The sequence below is a fragment of the Tachypleus tridentatus genome, chromosome 9, assembly GCF_004210375.1.
Source record: "Tachypleus tridentatus isolate NWPU-2018 chromosome 9, ASM421037v1, whole genome shotgun sequence".
Classification (NCBI taxonomy): Eukaryota; Metazoa; Arthropoda; class Merostomata; order Xiphosura; family Limulidae; genus Tachypleus; species Tachypleus tridentatus.
The window spans coordinates 35,145,967-35,170,942 of NC_134833.1; the positions used below are offsets into that span (position 1 = coordinate 35,145,967).

The following is a 24,976-nucleotide window of genomic DNA, read 5'->3' on the forward strand; positions in this document are numbered from 1 at the left end:
TATTATTCTTTAAAAAATTAACTGTAATGGTTATCATTCTTTAAATGATCAACTGTAATTATAATAATTATGTGAAAGATCAACTATAATTGTTATCATTCTTTGAAATATCAACTGTAATGATTATCATTTTTAAAAGATCAACTGTAATGGTTACCATTCTTTTAAAGATCAACTGTAGTTATTATAATTATTTAAGCGATAAACTGTAAATCTGGTAAAACACTTGTGCTGGGTAACCAAACGTTCAACTTCGCACTCTTTAGAACATGATGGAGTTTTAAACAAAACAAAATAGAACAAAGTAATAAAATATGAAAAATGTTTGGAGTCAACTTTGAGCTGTTAAAAATGAAGATTCCAATATCTTTTAATATTAAACTGTCACACAAAACACTATTTAATCAGATCTTTCTATCCCCCGCTGGTACAGCGGAAAGTCTACTGATTTACAACGCTGAAATCAGTAGTTCGATTCTACCCGATGGACTCGGCAGATAGCTCGATGTGGCTTTGCTCTTGGAAAACACACACATGGATCTCGGAAAATAAAACCGGTTTCGATATATCGTAGAATAAAATATCTGACTTACAAGGAGATACACTGTGATAATTTATAAACATTTGCCATACCTAAGCAATTTGAAGAAATCATATCGTCAAAATAAACAAAAAATTAAATCCAACTTTTAAAAGTAATGCGTGGACCTTAAGATTAATTAAGCTCTCGTATATTTTTAGTGTAACCAATAAAATATAAAACACTCGTAGTTTAGATCACATTGTATTAGATGGAAATCCTCGTCTTTTACAACAGAAGGGCGAATAAAATCAGTTTAACGGCTAGTGCAGACAGCCGTCTTGTAGCCTTGGGCGAAATTCAAAACAAACAAACAAATCGCTAAAACGCACTTGTGCATGTGTCAAAGAATTACTGGAACGGTTTTATTTCGATGTTGATGATATAAAAGTTATTACCATATGACAGCGAAGGTTTTAGAAAATAAAATCTCGAAATGTGCACGGTCTTCAACATTTTAGATAAATTTTAACTTCAAAATTTAACGAGATATTTTGACTACTAATACCTCATTAACTTAAAACCAGCACCCAATATAATAAAATGTGACCTAGCAAAAGAAACTATAAAGAAATCTTTCGAAGCAGACCGCTTAGTTTAAGCTTGTTTGTTTGTTTTTGAGTTTCGTGCAAAGCTACACGAGGGTTATCTGCGCTAGCCGTCCCTAATTTAGCAGTGTAAGACTAGAGGGAAGGCAGCTAGTCATCACCACCCACCGCCAACTCTTGGGTTATTATTTTACCAACAAATAGTGGGATTGACCATCATGTTATGATGCCCCCATATTTGGTGCGACCGTGATTCAAACCAACGACCCTCAGATTACGAGTCGAGCGCCTTAACCACCTGGCCATGCCGGGCCATTCCTTGTGAAGAAAACCTGAAAATAAATTGTAGTTCGTTGTACTTCTACAAGTAAATGCAATTAATCATTATGTAATAATATAGACTAAATTAATGTTATGTAGTTAATTTTTACTTGTAAAAGCCTGTATAAAATAAATAATAAATATTACATTTACAGTTATACCAATTAACCATGCAATAAATCGAACATATTTACGTTAATACGTTTCTATCCATTAGGTGTCGCTAAATACCCGTTTCGAAATGCGTGAAATGATAATTTACCTGTTTGATATTTTTTCTTAAAGTTTCTATGACTGTTTAATTGTTGTTTATTTATTTTGTCTTTCATTACTAGCTTGGTAGTTTATTTTTACTTAGAAAAATATATAAACTATAAAAAGTCATGTCTCAAAGACGTAAATAAAACTTATCTTATTTGAAAATATCTTTCATTATTTATATAATTATAAAAGAGCTGTAGTTGTTACAACTAATGCTGATAGACAATATGTAGAATAGTCCAACTTTAGTCGACATTTCTGTTATGTTACTCGAATGTCTTTCTAATTTGCATAAAAGTTCGTAATTTAAAAAAAAAAAATTGTCGTAAAGCAGGAAATCTGAGGCATCGTGTAACTTGTATTATTGGTTGCTATAACGATAGAAAATATTAAATACACTAAACCCATGTAGAGCCTTTGACATTACAGCATCATAAATAACATAAAAGTAACACACAAAAAAAAAAGTGTAATTGTCAGATGCATTACGGTATTATGTAATTCTGCGATATATATATATAGGTGTGTGTACACACACACTAAATCTTCTATTTGCCTCTAAATACGCCAGTAAAAGTTTAACCAATATATTTGGATATATTATTGTGGCAAAGAATGTTTTTTTCACGAAAAAAGTACATCAGTGAAATTTATATGATGTTAATAATTGCCACTGAAGTAAAGTTAATGTTAAGAAACGTTATTTGTAAGATATGACCGTCAGTTGTATATTAATTTAAAGAACACTCACTGTCCCAAGTTCCAGGGCTCATTTCTGAACCAAAGGAATGCAAACCATGAATTCTCGTATTCACGATCTAAACATCGGGCAACGCTAGGCCCATTAAAGTAAGTAACACAAAGCAGTAATAATCGCTGTTAACAAACAAAGCAGAATTGACATTTAGCACTCTTCACTTTATGCCGGGCCTAGAAAAATGATAAAAACACTCAAAACAACACAAAAGAGTTTAAAATGCTATTTTGTCAAAATAACCTAAAATTAAACTTTTTACTAAGAATAATTTGCATATTTCAATGTTTTCGGTATTCTGACTTCTATACGTAATTGAAAAAAAAACAACTTAATTAACACCCTTAGTTTTTAATTCACCGTTATTTCAGTTAGCTTTAGATCTTGTATATCCCAAATCATATTTATAGAAATATTTAAACGTAATATTTTTCCTCTAATATTTACACATCCTGCGAGAAAAAAAAATATCCGTATTATTCAAATAATTTAGTACATCTAGAATTATCACATGTTACATCTAAACTACTTTGTACAAACTTGTATGTAGCCAGTAAATTGTATTCGTTTCTCCCTTTTGCTGTGTCCACCACGAAGAATCGTGCCTTCGATTTTGCAATTGTAAGTCAGCACATTTACTGTTGTCTCAACGAGAGACAGGACCAATAAAGTTTCGACTAATATTATTATTTGTCCTTTTGTGAGTTTCAGACATCTTTTAACTTGTAAATAAAATAAAATTATATTAAAGTTTTCCTATAAGATTAACTTTGTACGGAAAATTATTATTCCAGAGTAATTTCTATAAATTTTCTGGAACGTTGATTATTAACTCTACTGGCAACAGGTTGTAGGTTTGTCTCATTCAGATTTTCAATTACTTCTGAATCAGGTACCTGAAAAATGTTGCTTATCTAAAACTTTATTTTGAGCTGATATTTATAACCTGAACGGTTAATAAGCAAATTGAGTAATCGGCAAGAATGTTAAGTTTCAAATATAACTGTTACTGAAAGTAAGGAAGGTGTACGGTGACATCGCAGCTCCAGCCTTGGACTTCCTGACCCGCAGCCCGACACGTTAACCACTAAGCCATTCACAAATAAATAATCAAAAAGTTTGTATGTTTACCACTGATACGAATCTTAGTAAACAAGTGTTCCATTTTATAGCTTGCACTTTACCAATTTGGTTTCCGTAGTGACATAAGTTTTTCACAAAATAAACATCCAACTTATTTACCTAAATAACGGAACTCGACAAGCCTATTATTTGATAAAATAAATTATAAATAAACTAAATTTACCTCTTCGTAACGAAATTCTGGTATTGTACATTTCACCTGCAAAATGAAACAATAATAAAATGACGTAGATACTCTCTCTGCGCACACAGTCTTTGTTCCAGCTGCTCTTTTAGGGAGACCACGAGCTCGAGTGCTTGACAAAATATAGTTCTCGAAGCAGCCGCCATCTATCACCTCATTTCGCTCTTCAGCTCGCTAACTCAAATTTACAAGCTTACGCTAGCCGTTAAGAATATCCCAGTTTTTATAACATACCCAACAATTAGCTATGATTGTCAACAGAGCTGTTATTGTATTTTTCTTCTACTGTTGCTGCGCTTCCAAGTTGGAGACGTAAGTAACATATCTTGACTTTTAACATTGACTCACGTAGACTAACCCGCGAATCCCCCATATTCTTCCTATATATGTGTTTAGTTTGTAGATTCGCAAGTTATTCTATACGTTACAGCTAAGCTTTATAAATGATTGAAACTAATATCCTTCCTCCATTACAGAGATTATAACCCTTTCGTTTTAACATTGTTTAATTGTTAGGCCTTGTTAGTTTCAAATGATAATCATAGTTCAGGTGACTAATTTTCTGTTTACGCCAGACCCAAACTAGAAGATATGATCTTATTTCAAGCACTGCTGTTATTTGTGTCATAACAATAAATATAAACAATGCCTTGAGTTTTGATATATATATAAAGTTGTTCTTATAAATATAATTACTTCACCTAAAATCCGTATTCCAATAATTAACTCATTCAAGCCATATTTTTTTTTTAGCTGTTAACAGTCGTCTTAAAGGCATTTACTGGTATCATTATTTAAAATATGCTTAGGAAAAGTCCCGTATGCACTGTTAGATTTAAGTACTTCGAGCATACGTACTAACAATTCTTTTCACATTAACGAGGAATCTTTTATTAATAACATTTAACGACGAAAAAGGAAAGTAGATAAAAATGCTTTCTACAATCTCACTAAATGGGTTTAATTTGCTGATTTTCGTTCCGAGACCTTCTTCAGGCAAAATAACAAATTACAGCTGACTATTGTGGAAAGTAAATTGAAATTCCAGTTTATTTTACTCAGTTTTGTAACACGTGATTATTCGATTTAATTTTCAATTTGTATAAATACCTTGATAAGATTCGTGCTCTTTGTTTAACACTATGGAGTTTCTTTGTTTAACTTGATAGCATTTTTTTTAACAACGGGGAATTTATTACTTAATGAAGGAAATTATTCCAAGAAATAACCCGATACAAGCTGTCACTATTTTTAGCAAATATAATTTTGTAATAAATATATATATATATATAGGTATGCATGAAACTTTGTAATACATATATATAAATATACATAAAAATAAAGTTCGTTAAATACATTGAAGTACTTCGTCATCGAGGTAGTAGCAGCCCACCTCTAGTAGTCTACGGGTTTACAACGCTAAAATCATGGGTTCGATTCTCCTCGGTGAGTTCAGCAGATAGCCCAATGTGGCTTTGCTATAAGAAAAACACACACACCGTGAAGTAGTAATGGAACTTTTAAGGCTTGCAACAGTAAAAGCTTTTGTTGTATTTTGTTGTATTTATCAAACACTCCATTGTTGCCCGTAATCCGAGGGTCGCTTCAGATAATTAAATATGGCTCTATGCTTGATTTTATTTTATGTTATTTTAAATTGTGTATTTTGTTGAATCCCTCCATTGTTGCCCGTAATACCAAACATGCTCGTCCTTTCAGCTGTGGGGGCGTTATAACTTGCGCTTAATCCCACCCTTCGTTTGTAAAAGAGTAGGCCAAGAGTTGACGGGGGATGGTGATGACTAGCAGCCTTCCCTCTAGTCTTACACTGCTAAATTAGGGACGGCTAGCGCAGATAGCCCTCGTATAGCTTTGCGCGAAGTTCAAAAGAAACCAAACCAAAACGATTGTTGCTGACACAATATTGTCATATTGACATATGACAGTACAAATAGTTATAAATCTTCTTTTCTTAAATTAAGAAACAAATTATCATAGGATGATATAATATTTTTTTTACATAATATTTTGTTATTGTAGAATTCCAAAAAAAAAAGTGGTTTTATTCACGCATTACGAAACAAGGAAATGGGAAAATAACAGTGTTAACGTTTAATAATGTTCAATTCTATAAAAGTTAATTACAACTTTACTCAAAGATGTGTCCCCGCTGGTACAACGTTAAATCCACGGATTTACAACTCTAAAATCAGGGGCTCGATTCCCTCGGGGGACTCAACAGGTAGCCCGAAGTAGTTTTGCTATAAGAAAATACACACCTCTCTAGGATGTAATGTATTTATAGGTAGATTCCGTTATAATAGTACTTTAGTTAAAGCCATGACGGATTTTAGTTTTTCAGATTTTTTCTATGTTGTTGTTCATATTAGTCTTGCTGAGTAAATGATTGTTCTGTTCTGAATTTCGCGCAAAACTACACGAGGGCTATCTTCGTTAATCGTCCCTAATTTTGCAGTGTAAGATTAGAGGGAAGGCAACTAGTCATCACCACCCACTGCCAACTCTTGGGCTACTCCTTTACCGACGAATAGTGGAACTGAATGTTACATTATTACGCCCCCATAGCAGAAAGAGAGAGCATGTTTGGTGTGACGGGGATTTGAACCCGCGACTCTCGGATTAAGAGTCGAGTGCATTAACCACCTGGTTATGGTAGACCTACGTAAATGAAATGACTCTTTATTAGTTATCTTTCTTTGCGTTCACAAATAATGATATCAAATTCAATCACTATTAACATGTTAATAGTAAGTTTTGATAAACTTTCATAGTTTTCTAAACACTATTCTTTAACGTGGAGAAACGTTTTTTTTGTGCTACACGTACAAAGTTATTCAACAAAATCGTCTGTTACAGTTTATTATTTGTAACATACTCTGTGAAGATTAGCAATACCTCTATTACCCGCCTGCCTATTATATTATATGTTATTTGTTTACTAATTCATGAAGTTACTGCCATATTAGATAAGTAATTATAAAGAAAATTGAATAGGTAATACAAAAACAACTATACAAAACATTTATCCACATGTTAATAAAAGTATAGAGTTATAGGATATACATAATTGGAGAAATTTATTTCAACTCAGTATTGGGTGTTAACCAATCATCTAATGGAATTCTGTCTAGAATAATTTGAGTCGAGTAATAAAAGTGGTCGAAGGTCAAGAATTACTTCGTGGACATACGAGGGCTATTCAAAAAATACGCGGACTGACGTCATAAAACAAAATGTACTTTATTTAGAAGTTACAGGTATGGGACCCCTTCAAAGTACTCTCCTCCCCAACGCACACACTTATCCCAACGGTGTTTCCACTTGTTGAAACAGTCCTGGTACGCTTCTTTTGTAATGTCCTCCAGCTCCTTCGTCGCATTTGCCTTAATCTCGGGAATCGTCTCAAATCTTCTTCCTTTCAAGGGTCTTTTGAGTTTGGGGAACAAGAAAAAATCGCAAAAAGCAAGGTCAGGTGAGTAGCGGGGGTGGGGAAGAACAGTGATCGAGTGTTTGGCCAAAAACTCACGAGTTCTGAGGCACAAATTTCGCAGCAACGCGGTGCATTTTCAATTTTTCGGTCAAAATCTCGTAACAAGATCCAACTGATATCCCACACTCTTCAGCAAGCTCCCTGACAGTCAGACGTAGATTTGCCTGCACCAGGGTGTTAATTTTGTTGACGTGTGGGTCGTCAGTTGACGTGGAAGGACGTCCAGGACGCTCATCATCTTCAATGGACTGTCGACCATCCTTAAAACGTTCATGCCACTTGAAACATGCCGTACGCTTCATAGCAACATCACCGTAAGCCGTGTTAAGCATAACAAAAGTTTCAGTCACAGATTTTCCAAGTTTAACACAAAATTTCACAGCAAGTCGTTGCTCCTTCAGGTCATTCATTCTGAAATCCGCCAAACAAAAAAATCGCACTTCACCGCGATTAAAACCGCGTAGCTAATACACAAATGAAGATATCTGCAATCGGGAAATGGCGTCGTAATCAGCTGATCTGTGCAAACCTAGCGACACCAAGCGGGTTCCCTTGGAACCAACTGGAGCCGCGCAATTCAAACAGTCCGCGTATTTTTTGAACAGACCTCGTACGTAGAGTTTTTGTTGATGTTTTTTTTTGTTTAAAATAATGTGAAACTTTCTTGGGAGGAATTAATACCTAATATCAGAATTCAATATTGTAATATCCTTTGCAATTACAAATGAATTGGAAAACACAGTCTTGATAAATAGTTCAAACTCCATAGTTAAATCTGTTAGTCACAGGTGCTCTGTATGGAGGACCAATCAATAGTTTAAATCTTTCTTTTATAATAACTAGATTGGTGTTAATGTCTCGAAATTTGTGCCCCATACACTTAAACAAAATGTCATTTATAACTTAACCCTATATAGACTGACAATAATCATTAGACAAAGTAATGTAGTTGCCGCCCCCCGCATGTGCAGTGGTAAGTCTACGGATTTGTAACGCTAAACTCAGGGGTTCGATTCCCCTCGGTGGGCTCAGCATATAGCACAATGTGGCTTTGCTATAAAGAAAATAAACAAACAAACAAACAATGTAGTTGTTGCTTTCCTATAAACATAAATAAAACAAGCGTGTTTGTTTAGAAAGCATAAAAAATTAATTAATTTAATAAGGGTTGTTTAGTGTTCAATTTTATGAGTTTTTTTTGTGTGTTTGACCCTTCTTCTTAAACCTGCATAGAGATTACCTCAATATCATTGAGGTTATTATTGAATGAAAGGCTAGAACCATTTTTGTTAGTGTCTTTGGGTTTCAAAAATTAGTTATATATGTAACTTGTTTATTGAGTGTAATTTTAAATTTTTCTGATGCTATTGTAAGTGTTCCTGGTGACTATGATGAGAATTGCTATTGTAAGTGTCCCTGGTGACTATGATGAGAATTGCTATTGTAAGTGTCCCTGGTGACTATGATAAGAATTGCTGTTGTAAGTGTCCCTGGTGACTATGATGAGAATTGCTATTGTAAGTGTCCCTGGTGACTGTGATGAGAATTGCTATTGTAAGTGTCCCTGGTGACTGTGATGAGAATTGCTATTGTAAGTGTCCCTGGTGACTGTGATGAGAATGTGGTCATCATATTAGGCTTGCAAAAGTGAAGATGTGTCTCATTCTTTTCTTCAAGTAACAGCATCCTGTCTCAACTTATCGAACAAAAAGGCTTTAGAACACGATTAATTCGTTTAATGTTAAGTCTTTAATCAGAGTTTTCTTTTTCCACCAAAACACTTCAAACTTATATTCACGTAGACCCAATTAACCGGAAGTTACGTTAAAATAAGTAATTCGAGAATTTTCTATAAACGATATTATTTCGTGTAACAACATTCTAGGTTTTATAAACGATTAGTTTGTTTGTTTAGAATTAATAACAAAGCTACAAAATGGGCTATCTGTGCTCTGCTCATCACGGGTATCGAAACCCAGTTCTAGCAGTGTGAATTCGTAGACATATCGCTGTGTCACGAAGAATAGGGCTTTAAAAATGAACTGCTATGAGCATTTTTACCTGTAGTTCTCCCATATAAACGAAAATTATTAGCAGAGATATATCAAATTTGTGGACACAGGTCTGGCTTAGATGACGTTATAAAAACATGATTGAACTCTGTGTTAAGTTATAACCTATGTTAAAACAAAAAAAAACGTTAAATTACTTTGTTTAATCTTAAAACATGGTTTTATACAAATTCATGGAAATTACAATTTACGAACCATCAAACTATCGTTCTTGTGGTTGATTGTACATATCTGATATATTTGGAAATATTTGATGTGACTCTTACGTTAAGATTTGCATAGAAAATCGCTAAAATTAGTGGTTCGATTTCCCTTGGTGGACTCAGCAGATAGAACACACGCATAGAAAATACGTAAAAATAAAACTTTTTTATCGTGTACTATGCAGAGTTTTGTATTTTGAAATTCGGCACAGGATAAAAACTGATTACTAGTTTTGAAATTAATGTATGTATGTTATGTATTTTCAAGAAAATAATCTATGTATCTTTACTACTGAGTGTATCTAGCCCTCGACATCAATATACCAATCACGAATAGATTCAGAAATATAAAGGGTAAAGGGTAAAATTCATTTTACGATTTTATTGAGAAATAAAAAAAATTCTGAATTATTTGAACAGTAAGAGGCGGCTTTACATTTCTAATTTTACTCTGGTAGAGACCAAGGATGAAGACTTGTCATGGAAAGGTTAGCGTGTCGGGCTGTAAAATATAACATCCGGAGATTGCGTTTCATGTGCTACTGAACACAATGCACATTTTTAGCTAGGTATGATGGCGCCATAATTTATTAGATAATCCAATTATTTCCTAACGAGGATGCTGTTTACTGGCTGTTCTGTTTCTGGTCAACAATTCTGAATTAGGGATGGTTATACCTGAAACCTAGCGGTTTCTGATCTAACTGTATAATCCACGTGTCGTTAATTATGCCATTCGAGTTGAAAACACTAAAAACCAAAGTTAATCCAACAAAATTTATCGTAGTAAAAAGTTTAATTTTATAATTATCTTACTTTTATCTTAATTGTTCTATTTAATGTTTTTTTAAAGTTCTATTTCATGTCATATTTTCGTTATATCATAACCGCCTTCAAGTTACGATACTTTATATTTGTTATTTCTCTTGTTGTTAAGCGTTTTGAACATGCTCTGAATAACTGTATTACTTAAACCTCAATATACAAATAAATCTGTTTCTAATTTAATACATGGCATTTAAGACAAAGCATGTTCGGAATGCTTAACAACAAGAGAAATATCGAACATGCTCTGAGTATAAAACCAGAATAATTGCTCTGCTTAAATCTCAACATACAAGTAAATCTGTTTCCAATGTATTACCTAGCCAGTTTTTTAAAGTATTCCTTAGTAATGGAAATAATTTTGAAATGCTTTTCTCGAACAAATACGAACGCCGACGTTCTCTTCACTTGTTGTGTACTACATTTTGGAAAAATAAAATGAAATGTAAATCTACATAATACAGATGTTTTTCCATTATATATGGATGTATCTGTCTAGTAGAAAAAAAGACATAGAAACGAAAACTAAGCTGGAAAGATTGTCAAAGAAAATAACGTCACCTTCTCACAATATAACTGAGTTTTCTTTCGTCAGTATCCGGAAAACATAGAAATAAGTATATATATATATATAGGATATAATAGAACTAGTCTGTAATAGTAGTTGTAAATTATTTGACAGGACATTTTCCGGTCTTCTTACATCACTTACTGCAGATTCTTTTTCGAAATTAGTGTTTATAAATACGTTTCCCTCGTAACCAAGGTAATAGGAAATGCTTTCTTACTGTCTTGCGTTGTTATTGGACCATCTCTTACCTTAATTGTGAAAAGTAGCGAAGTAAACGAGATTCCATTTCGTAAAATACGCGCATTGTGTTGTGAAGTTTTGACTGTATAAGCTGTAGGATACATTATTTATAACTAACTGGTTATTGTGAAATTAATTTGAAAGGGTGTTTGAAAAATGTTTAAGAAACTAACTGTATAACGAAGAAAAAGAAAAGAAATTACAAAAGACGAGCAGTTTTGATTATCAACAGAAAATCATTCCAAATACTCCAGTATTTGCTGATATAATTCGATATCTTTTGTACTTTAGATAATAGCTTTATACACTGATAGTTTATCCTATGATTTCATGTTTATGATATTTAATTCACATAATATTTTAAATAAAGTAAAAATGTTTATTGTTTTTTTTGTCACACTAGAAGCGATACTTTAAAACTGTATATTTGAAATGTTTTAAAATTTGAATTCTATTCAGTCTACGACACGTCTTTTAGGAATATAATTATTTTTAAACATAAAATCGCATTTACTCTGAACCGGTTTACATTTCTAATGGTAATAAGTTTATTCGTCTTTCATGAGTGACTTCTTTCAGTTTATTTACACTGAAAATTGTAATAGGTGAAAACGTACTATCATTCAAAATTATGCATTATGTGTGTTCAGCCTTTGAAATTATTTACACTATGTGTACTCATCACGCTATAAACAAATGGACGTTATGTCCTCACGTTATAGGCTTAGCATGGCCACGTGGTTAGGTCGCTCGACTCACAATCTGCGTGTCGCGGATTCAAATCCCCGTACCACCAAAGATGCTTGCCTTTCAGCTATAGGGGCGTTATAAGTGACGGTCAGTCTCCGTTGGTGACAAAATAGCCCAATAGCTGGCGGCGGGTGATATTGACTAGTCGTCTTCACTCTAGTCTTTCACTACTAAATTAGTGGCGCCTAGCACCCTCGTTTTTACTATCAGTGGGCAGAATACAGATAGCCCTTTGTATAGATGAGTTTGTGTTTATCTTGTAGTGTATTTTCAAAAATCTATTGGTGGTGATGATTTGCTTACCCGGCAACCTTATTATGTATAACGTTATAATACACAGTATACTTTGTAAAATGATTCATTATGTATAACGTTATAATACACAGTATACTTTGTAAAATGATTCATTATGTATAACGTTATAATACACAGTATACTTTGTAAAATGATTCATTATGTATAACGTTATAATACACAGTATACTTTGTAAAATGATTCATTATGTATAACGTTATAATACACAGTATACTTTGTCAAACGATTCATTATCATATATTGCTAATTAAGTTAGTTATTAGAATATGGATATGTTATAATACCACGACAAATACACACGCGTACATACACACTTTGCGGTGGCTTAATGGTAAATTGGAGAAATAAAATTCTGATCTCAAATCTCGTAGTGGACAAGCACAGATAATCTATTTTGTAGCGTTGAGCTAGAATGTATATCTGCCTATCTACACATTTATAAAATACGTTGCCATGTGAACGTAAATTTTATTCCATAACAGGTTGTTATCTTTGAATTTATATCGCCTGAATGTTTTCCCGGGTTTTCGTCTCAACTTGGCCAACGCAACTTTGGCATGGCTTCAGTGACCTTCGATAGACCTGAATTATTGACCATCTTGTCCCGAGTCAACGTAAAATTTCAAATACGCACATTATGCAAAACACTTTCAGCAATATGAGTTTCATATCGAAGCTAAGAATGACATGGCCAGAGTTTGTTTGTTTGTACAAAATTTCGGGCAAAGCTACACGAGGACTATCTGCGCTAGCCATCTCTAATTTAGTAGTGTAACACTAGATGGAAAGCAACTAGTCATCAGCACCTGCTGCCAACTTTTGGGCTACTCTTTTACCAACAAATAGTGGATATGACTGTAACGTAACAACACCCCCACCAGCTGAAAGGACGAGCATGTTTTGATTTCGATAGCCCAAATTTGGGCTACTCTTTTACCATCATTGGATTGATGGATTGGCCATCACGTTATAACGTTTCAATGTCTGAAATGTTTGGTGTGGCGGGGATTCGAGCCCGCGATCCTCCGATTACGAGTCGAACGCCCAAACCACCTGGCCATGCCGGAGCCCACATGGCAAGCGAGGCAGAAAATGTTATAAATATTATCACTCTTCCCTAATTAGGATTCACGAAAGTGTAAGATATTAATTAACAAAATGTCAACTTATGATCAAATAAAAGTGAAATTGTAATACATAAATTTATGAAAGAAGACGCAGACCTGAAACCATAAAAATGATCGTTTAGTTGGGCCTGTACATGCTAAAACTACACTGTTCTGCATACAGATGTTTTGTAGTGAAACTAAAATATAGTATAAAATAAATAAGGTTTTACTCATCAGTAGATGACTCTAGAGTCTGTATCATTCTGAGCGGTCATATGCTATTTACATGCTATCTTAAGCCAGTTACAAATATATATAAAAGATATAAAAACTCAAGTGTCGGTCTGTCTCTCTGTTCTCTCGATTTCTCCGAATTTCGTGACTCACGCGAGTTCAGTTCCACCTTTTCTTCCTATTGTTCGTTCCTGTTTTAGTGGAATTTAATCGCTGGAATAGGCTTAACTAATTCGTACATTTCGGCACTATTTCCGCTATACAAAAGCCTGTCAAGTGTAAAGTTCCCGTGACTAAATCATTTGTGGCGTTATGCGTGCGACACAACATCATCTACATCATTATGACGTCACATTAGGTCGGATTTGATTTGGAAAGCCGAGAAGATTTTTGGCATCGAAGAAACGGAAGTGTATTTGCACTCTATCAATGACCTAGAAAAATAGGTTAAAAATTAGCCCAAACCTGTGCTTGGTTACTATTACGAATAAAAACCTTTGTTAAAGACTGAAGATTTCAATTATCTTTCGAGAAGAGGGACGACTGTTTCTCAGGTAACGAACAGGTCTTTTTGCAGCCACGTGGTCATTGTGTGCTTTAATCTTTTATCAAATAGCATCAGTATGTAGCGTGCTTGCTCAGTTATGTGTAATGAATTCAGGAACAATATGTAGAAATTTTATTTCTTTTGCGGATTGCCAGTTTTATAGGAATGGTTTTGGTTTCCAGTGGTTCCAATCAGTATTAATAAGCTTTTATGCTAGTAAATTAATAAATTAGAAACGAAAACATCACTTATGAAAGCGTTTGCTTTAATAATGCTAAATCTTATTTAAAAAGCAGGAATAAACCAACGTTTATTTCTATAGAGACTTAATACAAAATTTAAAAAAGTTAAAAATAAAAACAATTTTAAGTTTCACAAGTACTTCATTTATCAACGACCATGGTCCTTAACAAATGAAGTACTTATGAAGCGTGCAATTATTACTGTTTTCTCTCTAGTTCTGAAATTATAGAGTTTCCCTAAACAGCGACGGTTTCAAGTATCAATTATGTAATTTTAATTTAAGTAATTAACAACAGGTTTGTTATAGTGTGAGATAATGTTACCTAGTAACATGATTACATTGGTGTTCTGATCCTCAACTGTGAGCTTTTCTAAGATCCGTACCTTGGCATATAGGTAGAGTGGCAACAAATTATTCATTGGACGAGGTTCTAACGAACTCTAATATTATAAAACAAAATTTATCTGCGTAACACCCGCAGAACGTTCGTATAACGGTTAGACACAGTATCTGTTGGTATGACAACAACTGACGTATTAAGACTACAGTATAAAACCTCAGCAGATGTTGGTGCGAGAAATATGATACTTATCTGATGCTAGTGTAATGACAATATATAGGAGAGAGGTGAACTACTGGTTATTTTCTTGAACATTTCTCCTGTCAGTATCATTGTATCAGTAGTACTGATATAAGTAGTATTTTTAATTTTAGTATTCAAAACGTGCAACATTTAACTGAATCCTACTTTTGTTTTGCACCCCAGTGATTTAGTAGTAAATCTGAAGGCTTATTACGCTAAAACAGGTTTTGATACCTTTAGTAGGCACAGCACAGATGACTCATCCTGTAGCTTTGTGTTTAACAATAAACTAAGTTTAATTTTACCATCTCGTCTAGTTTTGTGCTTAACAATAAACTAAGTTTAATTTTACCATCTCGTCTTGACATTTTTGTCCTTCTGGTAGCTTTAAATCCACTTATGCGAGTTTATTATAATGTTTTATATAAGAAAGTTGTTTACAAAGAAGTAAAGGTTCATTTCAATACCACATTTCACCCTATGTTCTCTTTCTTACAAAGTAGGTATGAAAGAGTTACTGAAGATTAGAGACAAACTTCTGACAACTAATAACAAGAATAAATCTAAAACTTTGTCATTGCTTATAAATTATGAGTTTCAATAATTTAATAATAGAAAATATACCGAGCGGAGAGAAAGGGGTGAAGGTTTTAAGACTGAATCGTAAAGTTCAGTTTTGTAACTATCTTAAGCTAATAATTTATCGATTCTTATTATCAAAAATATACTTAATTTGTTATGTTGTTTTCCGATAGTATAAACGGCACTGGAACCTTGGAGTCCACAGACTTTGAGACTCTTGACAGCTTGTTGAGAAATTATGACAGAAGAGCTCTTCCAACCAGTCATCTTGGTAAGCCTAAAAACAAGGATTTATTAACACGTTTCTACGCTTTGTTTGTGAATACCTTAGCAAGGTATTCTCTTTACTCTTCATGTTCTGTAAGGCCTGGCATGGCCTAGCGCGTTAAGGCGTGCGCTTCGTAATCCGAGTCGCGCCAAACATGCTCGCCCTCCCAGCCGTGGGGGCGTTATAATGTTACGGTCAATCCCACTTTTCGTTGGTAAAAGAGTAGCCCAAGAGTTGGCGGTGGATGGTGATGAGTAGCTGCCTTCCCTCTAGTCTTACACTACTAAATTAGGGACGGCTAGCACAGCTAGCCCTCGAGTAGCTTTGTGCGAAATTCCAAAACAAACAAACAAATCATGTTCTATATTCTTTCTGACGGATCTAAACACAATTTAGGTATAAATTATAGTCAGTACTCTTACGAACTGTAAATCAGTTTGTACTTTTTTAACCTAAAATATTTATTTGAAATTTGCTCATAAACGAAACAGTATATTTCTGAAGTGTTATTTTTGTTGATACTTAGCGTTCATAACCATCAATTAGACTCATAAGTCGACATATTTAAGGTGGTATTTGATACTTTCAACCTGAATGGTACCTTATGCGACGCATGAGCTAACAGAGTAGGTCAGAATATCCAAAGCTTGGTCATAACTGTTCTTAGATTTCAACTGCTGATCAGAAGGAAGACAGCCAGTGAATAAAATTCGATTTCTGTATGGTTAGGCCTAGCATGGCCGAGTGGTTAAGACACTCGACTCTTAATCTTCCGATAGTCGCGGGTTCGAATCCCCGTCACAGCAAACATGTTCGCCCTTTCAGCCGTGAGGGCGTTATAATGTTACAGTTAATCCCACTATTCCTTGATAAAAGAGTAGCCCAAGAGTTGGCGATGGGTGATGATGATTAGTTGTTTTCCCTCTAGCCTTACACTGCCAAATTAGGGACGATAGCCCTCGCGTAACTTTGCGCGAAACTTCAAAACAAACCAAACCAAACCTGTACGGTTACTCTCAACCGTATTGTGTGACATGCTGTTATGGTTGTAACACCTCCACAGTTGAAAGTTCAAAATGTATTGGGGCACACAGAAGCTCGAATCCTGGACCTCCCAATTTTCAACCTAGTTAGGTAACCACTAGAACACGCCTGACATATTTTGTAGTATATTAGAGCCTCATTTTTTGTTTTGTTTTTTTATAACACAATATGTTAGTTATTATATATAAACAAAATATATACAAGAAAATGTTCAAAGTTTGCGCAACAAAAATATGTTATAAACGGATACTCACAACTTATGAGTAGCTAATAGTTCCTGATAGTGATAATTAAAAAAATAAATACATTATGTTTCAAAAGAATAAAGTATTTCTCAAAGTTCAAAATGTTTTGTTTGCTTTTTAATTTCGCGTAAAGCTACACGAGGGCTATCTGCTCTAGCCATCCCTAATTTAGCAGTTTGAGACTAAGGGGAAGGCAACTAGTCATCACCAGCCACCTTCAATTCTTGGGTTACTCTTTTGCAAACGAATACTGGGATTCACAGTCACATTATAACATCCCCACTGCTGAAAGGGCGAGCGTGTTTAGTGTGACAGGGATTTGAAACCGCGACCCTCGGATTACGAGTCTACTGCAGAAACGAAGGACGCACTATATAAACTCTCGGATTTATAAATCAAGTACGATAACCACAGTATCATGCCCTGACTAATAAATATGTGAACTGAGTAAGTAAGTATTGGGAATACAATGGCTATTATTATTTTGTCATTAATCGTTTAGTACACTCTGGGTTAAATTTTGAAGACACATTATTCATAAATTTGTTTTTAAAAATATTGAAATAAATATCTAATCATATTTGAATGTCAATTACCAACTCTTAAAAACTGTGAATTTCTTACACAGGCATTCCAACTGTGGTCACGTGCGAGATATACATCAGAAGTTTCGGTTCAATCAACCCTGAAACAATGGTGAGTGAAAAAGAAACAGTTATCTGAACAAACTGATAGTGTTGTTTCAAATGCTTATTAAACTTATTTAGCAATTTTGTATAAATTCGTCTAAAATTTAGTTCGAACCGTTGTAAACAACAGTTTTTCTTATGTCCAAATAACAATAATTATAAAAAACTAGAAAATTTAAAGCTCCTATATAGTTAAGTCCTCACAAAAAATGAAGGAAAACTTAACAATACTAATAGTGAAGAAAACGGAAATTTAACTGAATTTCCATGGCGTTAATAACAATGATTTCTATTCAATAAAGAAATACGGTGGATAATGAGCATTTTACTGATTTTAATAATTAATTAATTAATTATCAATAAGTTTTTCAAATTTTTTTAAAATTTCACTTTCTGTCCTTTTTTATACTAAATTTGGTATAGTTTTTCCAAAATCAGTTTTAAGCCCTAATCTTTTCTGACGCTTAAGTTGCCTGTAACAATATATTTATAAAGAGAATCAATAAAATAATTCATTGTACAGTTGCTAAATTATCAGATTCTTTCGGATTTAATTCTTGAATAAATGTTAGTAATTAAATAGAAGAGTTTCTGCAGTTATATTGTATTTAAAACAAATAAATTGTAATTACTTTATCGGAAATAGTTATACTTTAACGCTTTTATGCATGAAATACGTCAGTGTTTGTTTGTTTGTAGTTAACTACAAAGCTGCATAATGGGATATCTGTGCTCTACTCACCAAGGGCAATATGATATAGATAAATAATTATACTCTTTATTTTTAAAATATATTTTCATATAACATGTAAAAGATTTTTTTTATTGTTTACCGAAATATTCGTTGGAATTTGATTCAATTTTAACCGATGTTTGGTTACATCTATAATTAAGTTTTTAACGTGAATATATTTAAAATCAAAATTTAACGTATAATAACAGAGATATTTAAATTTAGTATCATATTCCGATAATTGTTTTATTACACCTGACTTACCAGCTAGAGAAAATAAAAATTACAGCGGTTAAAACTAAACATTTAAAAAATACAAAGTATAAACAGTTGTACAGTCAAGTAGCATTCTTGTACTTCTGTATATGTCTTACTTTTTTTAACAGAGAATTAATATTAAGGAGTATTCTGCTAAATATCTGGGAGTATGACAGTGATGCTTTAATAAATGATGTGTTATATTGTGATCAACAATGTTCTTTAATTTTAGATTTATCTATGATAGGTAATGTTATTAACTAAACAATTTCTCGGATTACATATAACTTTAAAACACTATTTCATATTTACCATTGCGTTTCAATACTCTATAAATTTTAAAGTTAATTGAATTGAGAGACTCAATGGCAATTAATTTTATACTTAAATCAAAATCTGTTGCTTTAGCTTTACAAGTAGATAATCAGATAACGCATTGTCGTCACTAGGATTACGAGGTTGACCTGTACCTTCAGGAAAGGTGGTTCGATGAAAGATTAAAGGAAGCTTCTGGTTCTCGACCTCTTGACCTCAATGATCCGGAACTGGTAAAGAGGATATGGAAACCAGAAGTGTTTTTCCCCAATGCAAAGAGCGCAGATTTTCAACTTGTCACAGTGCCCAATGTGCTAGTACGAATTAATTCAGGCGGAGAAATTTTGTACATGCTACGGTAAGCTAACAAACTAAAGTCTAGGCCTGATAGTTTAACATTTACTTAAACCGGATTCATGATGCTGAGAAATCACACATATAAAACATATGATGAACCATAAAATAACCAACTCGGAGTTTTACAAAGGTAGACCCTCCTTCTTCAATGGTGAACCAGAAGGTTAGTAGGTCTTTCTTCTTCAAGGGTGAACCCAAAAGGTAGACCCTCCTTCTTCAAAGGTGAACCAGGAGGTTAATAGTTCTTTCTTCTTCAAGGGTGAACCCAAAAGGTAGACCCTCCTTCTTCAAACTTAAACTAATAAGTTAGAAGACCTTTCTTTTTACTGGATAAAACCGGGAGAAAGATCTTCCTTTTTTCAGTGATGAACCCGGAATATACATGAAGTATGAGATGTTAAAGCTAGTTTAATGGTCATCAAGGATGCCATGGGTATCTCTGGTAGCTCATCCAGACAACTGACTAAAGTGATGTAGCTTACAAATACGGCATACTAATAGGAGACCTAATCAACTGGTTACAGTTTGTACATGTTCCCTCATACGCAAGGTAGCTATCATAAGTTTACTCAAGTAAATGAAACGTAAATAAGCATTTTGTAAATTGTGCAATCTTTATGGCGAGATGTTTCATGAAACTACACGATAAACCTGCTTATAACGTTTAACTGTTTGTAATTACAATGGATTCTTACTTGGCTAGTTTCGACTACAAGCTTTTTGTCTCCCTGCTGAACAAATAATGTTCAAATTAAGTACTAAAACACTGTATTTAAATCTAAGAATCAAAATAATTTGTCGAACGAAATCATGTGGACATCCACTCGTTATAAACACAAAGCTAAAAGCGTAATATTACAGCTTTTTGTTGACAAACAGGGAACAATTTGTTTACTTTTAAAAAAATCGTGTTTTAACAAAATTAAGATTAAATAAATCTGGCGGATGAAAAACAAAACAAAAGAAAGAAAAAGGCTTAATATTTCTTGTGTTTCTTGATAATGTATATAATAAATATAAATTGAGAAACGTTGGAATTTTAATGTACGTGAAATCGATAGTGGTTATTCGAGTGTCTTTAGATTTAAAACAGAAAGCTCTGAATTATTATAGAAGATACAACAGACTCTGTTGAAACCTATCATTATTTTTTAGCTGTCATCATTATCTCCATATTTGTGTCATAATATATGTATGCAAGTGCTATTGATGTTGCATTTACTACGGCAGACGTCACAAGGCTACTATTAACTGTAACAGTAATACTTTTCCTATACATTCTATCTTTTAAAAAGCGCTATTATCATGAATTGTTAACGAATAAATGCTCTTGCGTACAGTTTCTATCGCCAAAAAGTGATAAATGCAAAGAACTTTGCTCTAAATGTGACGCCATTTTCGTGGTAATTTTAAGACAAATGTGTACGAGTCAAAAACAGTCCAATGGGAGAGAGTCTCTGTTTCAAACTTTATGTTATGTGAATGAAAAAAGGAAGCTAGTGGAGTAACACAATACTTTAAAATATATAGAATTAGTTTATTAGTAACAGTTCTAAAGTAATATTTCTCTGTTTCTCTAAGATGATTTTCTGGATGTGTGAAACTTATAGCACAGGAGTTAGTCGCTATACTTTAAATGCTTAAACAACAGTCAGTAGTTCAAAAATTAGCTAATAAAAAGCGTATACAAAGTTTGGCTATCCTACCTAAGACTAATGGAGTCAAATTTGACTTATATATGTGTGTATGTATATATAATCTTATTATAGGGAAATAGGCTTAAGCATGATGAACAACTGCTTCAAATCGTTCAGTTTGGAGTTGTTGCTTTTTTTTTACCCGTTCATAGAATATATAAGGTTTAATATCATTAGTTAACTCAAAATATCTCCAGCATAATGAACTTAATCGTGGTAATATATCATGGTAATACCAGTAAAAATAATTGAATGTTAATACAATTATTCATTACACAACATTGTTTTATTAGTAGACTAGATTTATTGTCCGGTAACTTTCCTTCTAAGATTATTTCTCTACAGTGTGTGTTTTTTTTCTTTGGGTATACAGATGTTTAAAACCTTTTATTTCAGGCTAAAACTCAGGTTTTCCTGTATGATGGAATTATCCAGTTATCCAATGGACTCTCAGATGTGTTCCATCGAACTCGCATCATGTAAGTTACGTTTACTAAATACAATTTGTTTTGGCTTGTTTAGAAATAAGCACAAAGTTAAATAATGGGTTCTCTGTGCTCTGCTCGTATCGAAACTTGGTTTTTACCGGTGTGAGTCCGCATACATGCCGCTGTGTGGGAGGAAGCGTACTGTTACGAATCCAGTGAAGTGGTTAGAGTCTGTACAGTTTCTACATACACAGACACAATATACTAGACATTTGCCTGAGTAAATTTAAACGTCGTAGATACCTAGTAGATTATACGATGGCAAAATGTTACATGAAACAACACGATAAATCTACTTATAACTTTTGTCTAACTTGGCAGAGAGACTAAACGAGAAAATTTCAATATATGTCAGTTAATAGTTTAATATGAGATAAAACTCCAAATGACTTCTTAATAACTTGCACTGTAATTAAACAAACAGAAATATAAGTATTCTTAGCTAACGTCTTACGTTACCTACCTCCTGGCAACAGGTAATCCGAGGGTCGCGGGTTCGAATCCATGTCACACCAAACGTGCTCGCCTTTCCAGCTGCGGGGGCGTTATAATGTGACGGTAAATCCTACTATTCGTTGGTAAAAGAGTAGCCCAAGAGTTGGCGGTGGGTAGGAAACCCAAGTATAGCATAGTGCCTAATGAATGTCTCTTGAATTGTTACTTGGTTTACTCTCTGTACTTCACATTATTACGTTGATTCGCGTGACAAACGTCTGCAACAAAAACTGTTTCAGCACTAATCCTAAATAAAAAAACAAAGACTTGCTTTACTTTGCACACCCTAAAATATGCTATTTCTATAAACTCGTTTTTATTTAATGCTTTGATGCTTAATTAATCTAACAAAAATAATTTACAGATATTGTAAATATCTGATATGAAAAGATATGAAAATATTGGAATTTAGCATTGTAACATTGTCTTACCAATTTCAAATTAAACTATCTTGGTGTTTCAAATACTTTCATTGTTTTCTTTTTTTTTTTCGCTTGAATATGTGGCCCGGCATGGCCCAGTGTGTTAAGGCGTTCGACTCGTAATCCGAGCGGCGCGGGTTCAAATCCGGGGCGCGCCAAACATGCTCGCTCTTTCAGCCGTAGGAGCGTTATAATGTGATGGTCAATCCCAATATTCGTTGGTAAAAGAGTAGCACAAGAGTTGGCGGTGGGTGGTGATGACTAGCTGTCTTTCCTCTAGTCTTACACTGCTAAATTAGGGACGTAAGAAGGTTAGACCCATTATCCAAGAAGGAAATCAATTGTTTGTTTTGAATTTCGCGCAAAACTACTCGAGGGCTATCTGCGCTAGCCGTCCCTAATTTAGCAGTGTAAGACTAGAGGGAAGGCAGCTACTCATCATCACCCACCGCCAACTCTTGGACTACTCTTTTACCAACGAATAGTGGGATTGACCCTCACATTATAATGCCCCCACGAGCATATTTGGTGCGACTGGGATTCGAAACCGCAACCCTCGGATTACGAGTCGAACGCCTTAACACGCTTGGCCATGCCGGTCCTGAAGGGAACCAAACTTTCTAACATCTCCATGTGTGTATATCTTGTTTAAAGTGTTGATAAAAAATTAAAAAAAGGAATTAGTTAGTATACTGGTTACGTATAGAGACAGGAATGTGCACTCGTGGCCGCACGACAATAGGAACATCTAATGAGTAAAACAACTTGTAATATATTTTCAAACAAAAATTGTATGTGTCATCAGATAGTTACATCAATAAACTTTCTTCTGTCATCTTGTTAAGACGACATTCTAAATCTTTATGTTCATTATAAAAATTAAACCTTTGCAAAACATAAACCTCTTGGTCAAAATTGTTTAAAAGCTATTGCGCTCACAGTTACAGACCAATAGAACGAAACATTGTAGATGATAGCACACTATGTAGTAAATATATCGGTTTTAATACATGACGAGGTTTGTAATAATCGTAAAACACAATACGCGACTTTTTCTGCCGTTTGCTCTTTTACACTTACTGTTATTGCTGTTACAGTTTCTAAAACAACGGACGAATTACAGTTGAAATGGGCAGAAACAACACCAGTTAACTTTTACGATCACCTGAAACTGCCGCAGTTCAATATCTACAAAATTAACACTTCTTTGTGCAAGGAGAAGTTTCACATTGGTAAGACCTATGTTCTGTTCTATATCATAGATGTATATATATGTGATCTGGATGATATAGTATAAAAACAGTTTGAACTGATCCTGTGGATGTATTATATATATATAATTTTATTGTTTTAAATAACAAAGGGAAAAATTAATGAATTTTTAAACATTAGATTATCTGAATTTATTTAAAAGTACTCGAGAAGTTTTCCTCTATAAATCTCAATTTCTTGTTACCATATCGTTTTTTCATGTTTGTTTGTTCTAGGGAATTTGTTTTCAAATTGGGCTATCTGCTGTCTCCACAACAGGGAATCTAACCCTAAATTTTAGAGTTGTAATTCCGTAAATTTACCTCTATTTCCAGCAAGAAAGTTTCATGTTTAAACAGTAAGTCATATTGAATCCTCGGTCATTCAGTCCCAACCTTGTAGTTCCAGTTATGAGATACGTTCACATCCTGACCACTCTATTAGATTCTGGTAAGTGATATAATTGCCATGAGATTGAACACGTACTCTTCAAGAATTACTATAGATTTCATCTACTCTCATCTTTTGTGCAGGTCTAAACTTGTGTTATCTAATTACCCTGTGTTGTTCAGAGTTTCATGGAAGATAATGGCTAGAATGAGGTCATCATGGTTAAGTGAATAGTAGTCACTTGTTAATTAATACAAACGCGTTTCGGAAGTTGGAGTAACTTTCATAGAAATTATGTACAAGATTAAACTGATCAGGCGAATATTATAGAAATAAACTATACTTCACGTGATGTTTTTCAAGAATCTAAGTAACAAGTCTATTATCTTATATTATAGCAGACAGATCATGTCCAGACTAGACAATATGCTAAAATAAACCGTTATGAATCCTTTACTTGGTGTTATTGTGTGAAATATTGACCCATACCATAAGAGTGCAAACAGTGTCTAGACTCGACAATATGCTGAAATGAACCGGAATCATATGTTCAATTATCCATTGGATTTTTTTTTTTTTTATAGGAACGTTTCACAAATTTAGTCAGCTTTTAATTGCTATGTTATGTGGTATAATTTGATTTTTAAAGCAAGCCTTAAGTGAATAATTCTATGTTTATTTCTATTAACCTTTCTTTCCACTTTCCATTCCGATGGAAACTCACAACGCTAGAGTCTAGAGTTTGAT

At 33.7% G+C, this 24,976-nt stretch overlaps 1 protein-coding gene across 1 annotated transcript in view; it reads left to right on the forward strand.

Moving 5' to 3' along the window:
- The first annotated feature begins 3,882 nt into the window (after positions 1 to 3,882).
- The window catches only part of LOC143225050 (glycine receptor subunit alpha-2-like), a 33,647-nt gene continuing 12,553 nt past the window's right edge, over positions 3,883 to 24,976 (forward strand). The window contains exons 1-6 of the mRNA XM_076453745.1: positions 3,883 to 4,103; positions 15,751 to 15,848; positions 17,763 to 17,830; positions 19,264 to 19,487; positions 21,580 to 21,662; positions 23,686 to 23,820. Coding sequence (XP_076309860.1) covers positions 4,039 to 4,103; positions 15,751 to 15,848; positions 17,763 to 17,830; positions 19,264 to 19,487; positions 21,580 to 21,662; positions 23,686 to 23,820 — 673 coding nt within the window. The 5' untranslated portion in view covers positions 3,883 to 4,038. The remainder of the gene's footprint in view (positions 4,104 to 15,750; positions 15,849 to 17,762; positions 17,831 to 19,263; positions 19,488 to 21,579; positions 21,663 to 23,685; positions 23,821 to 24,976) is intronic.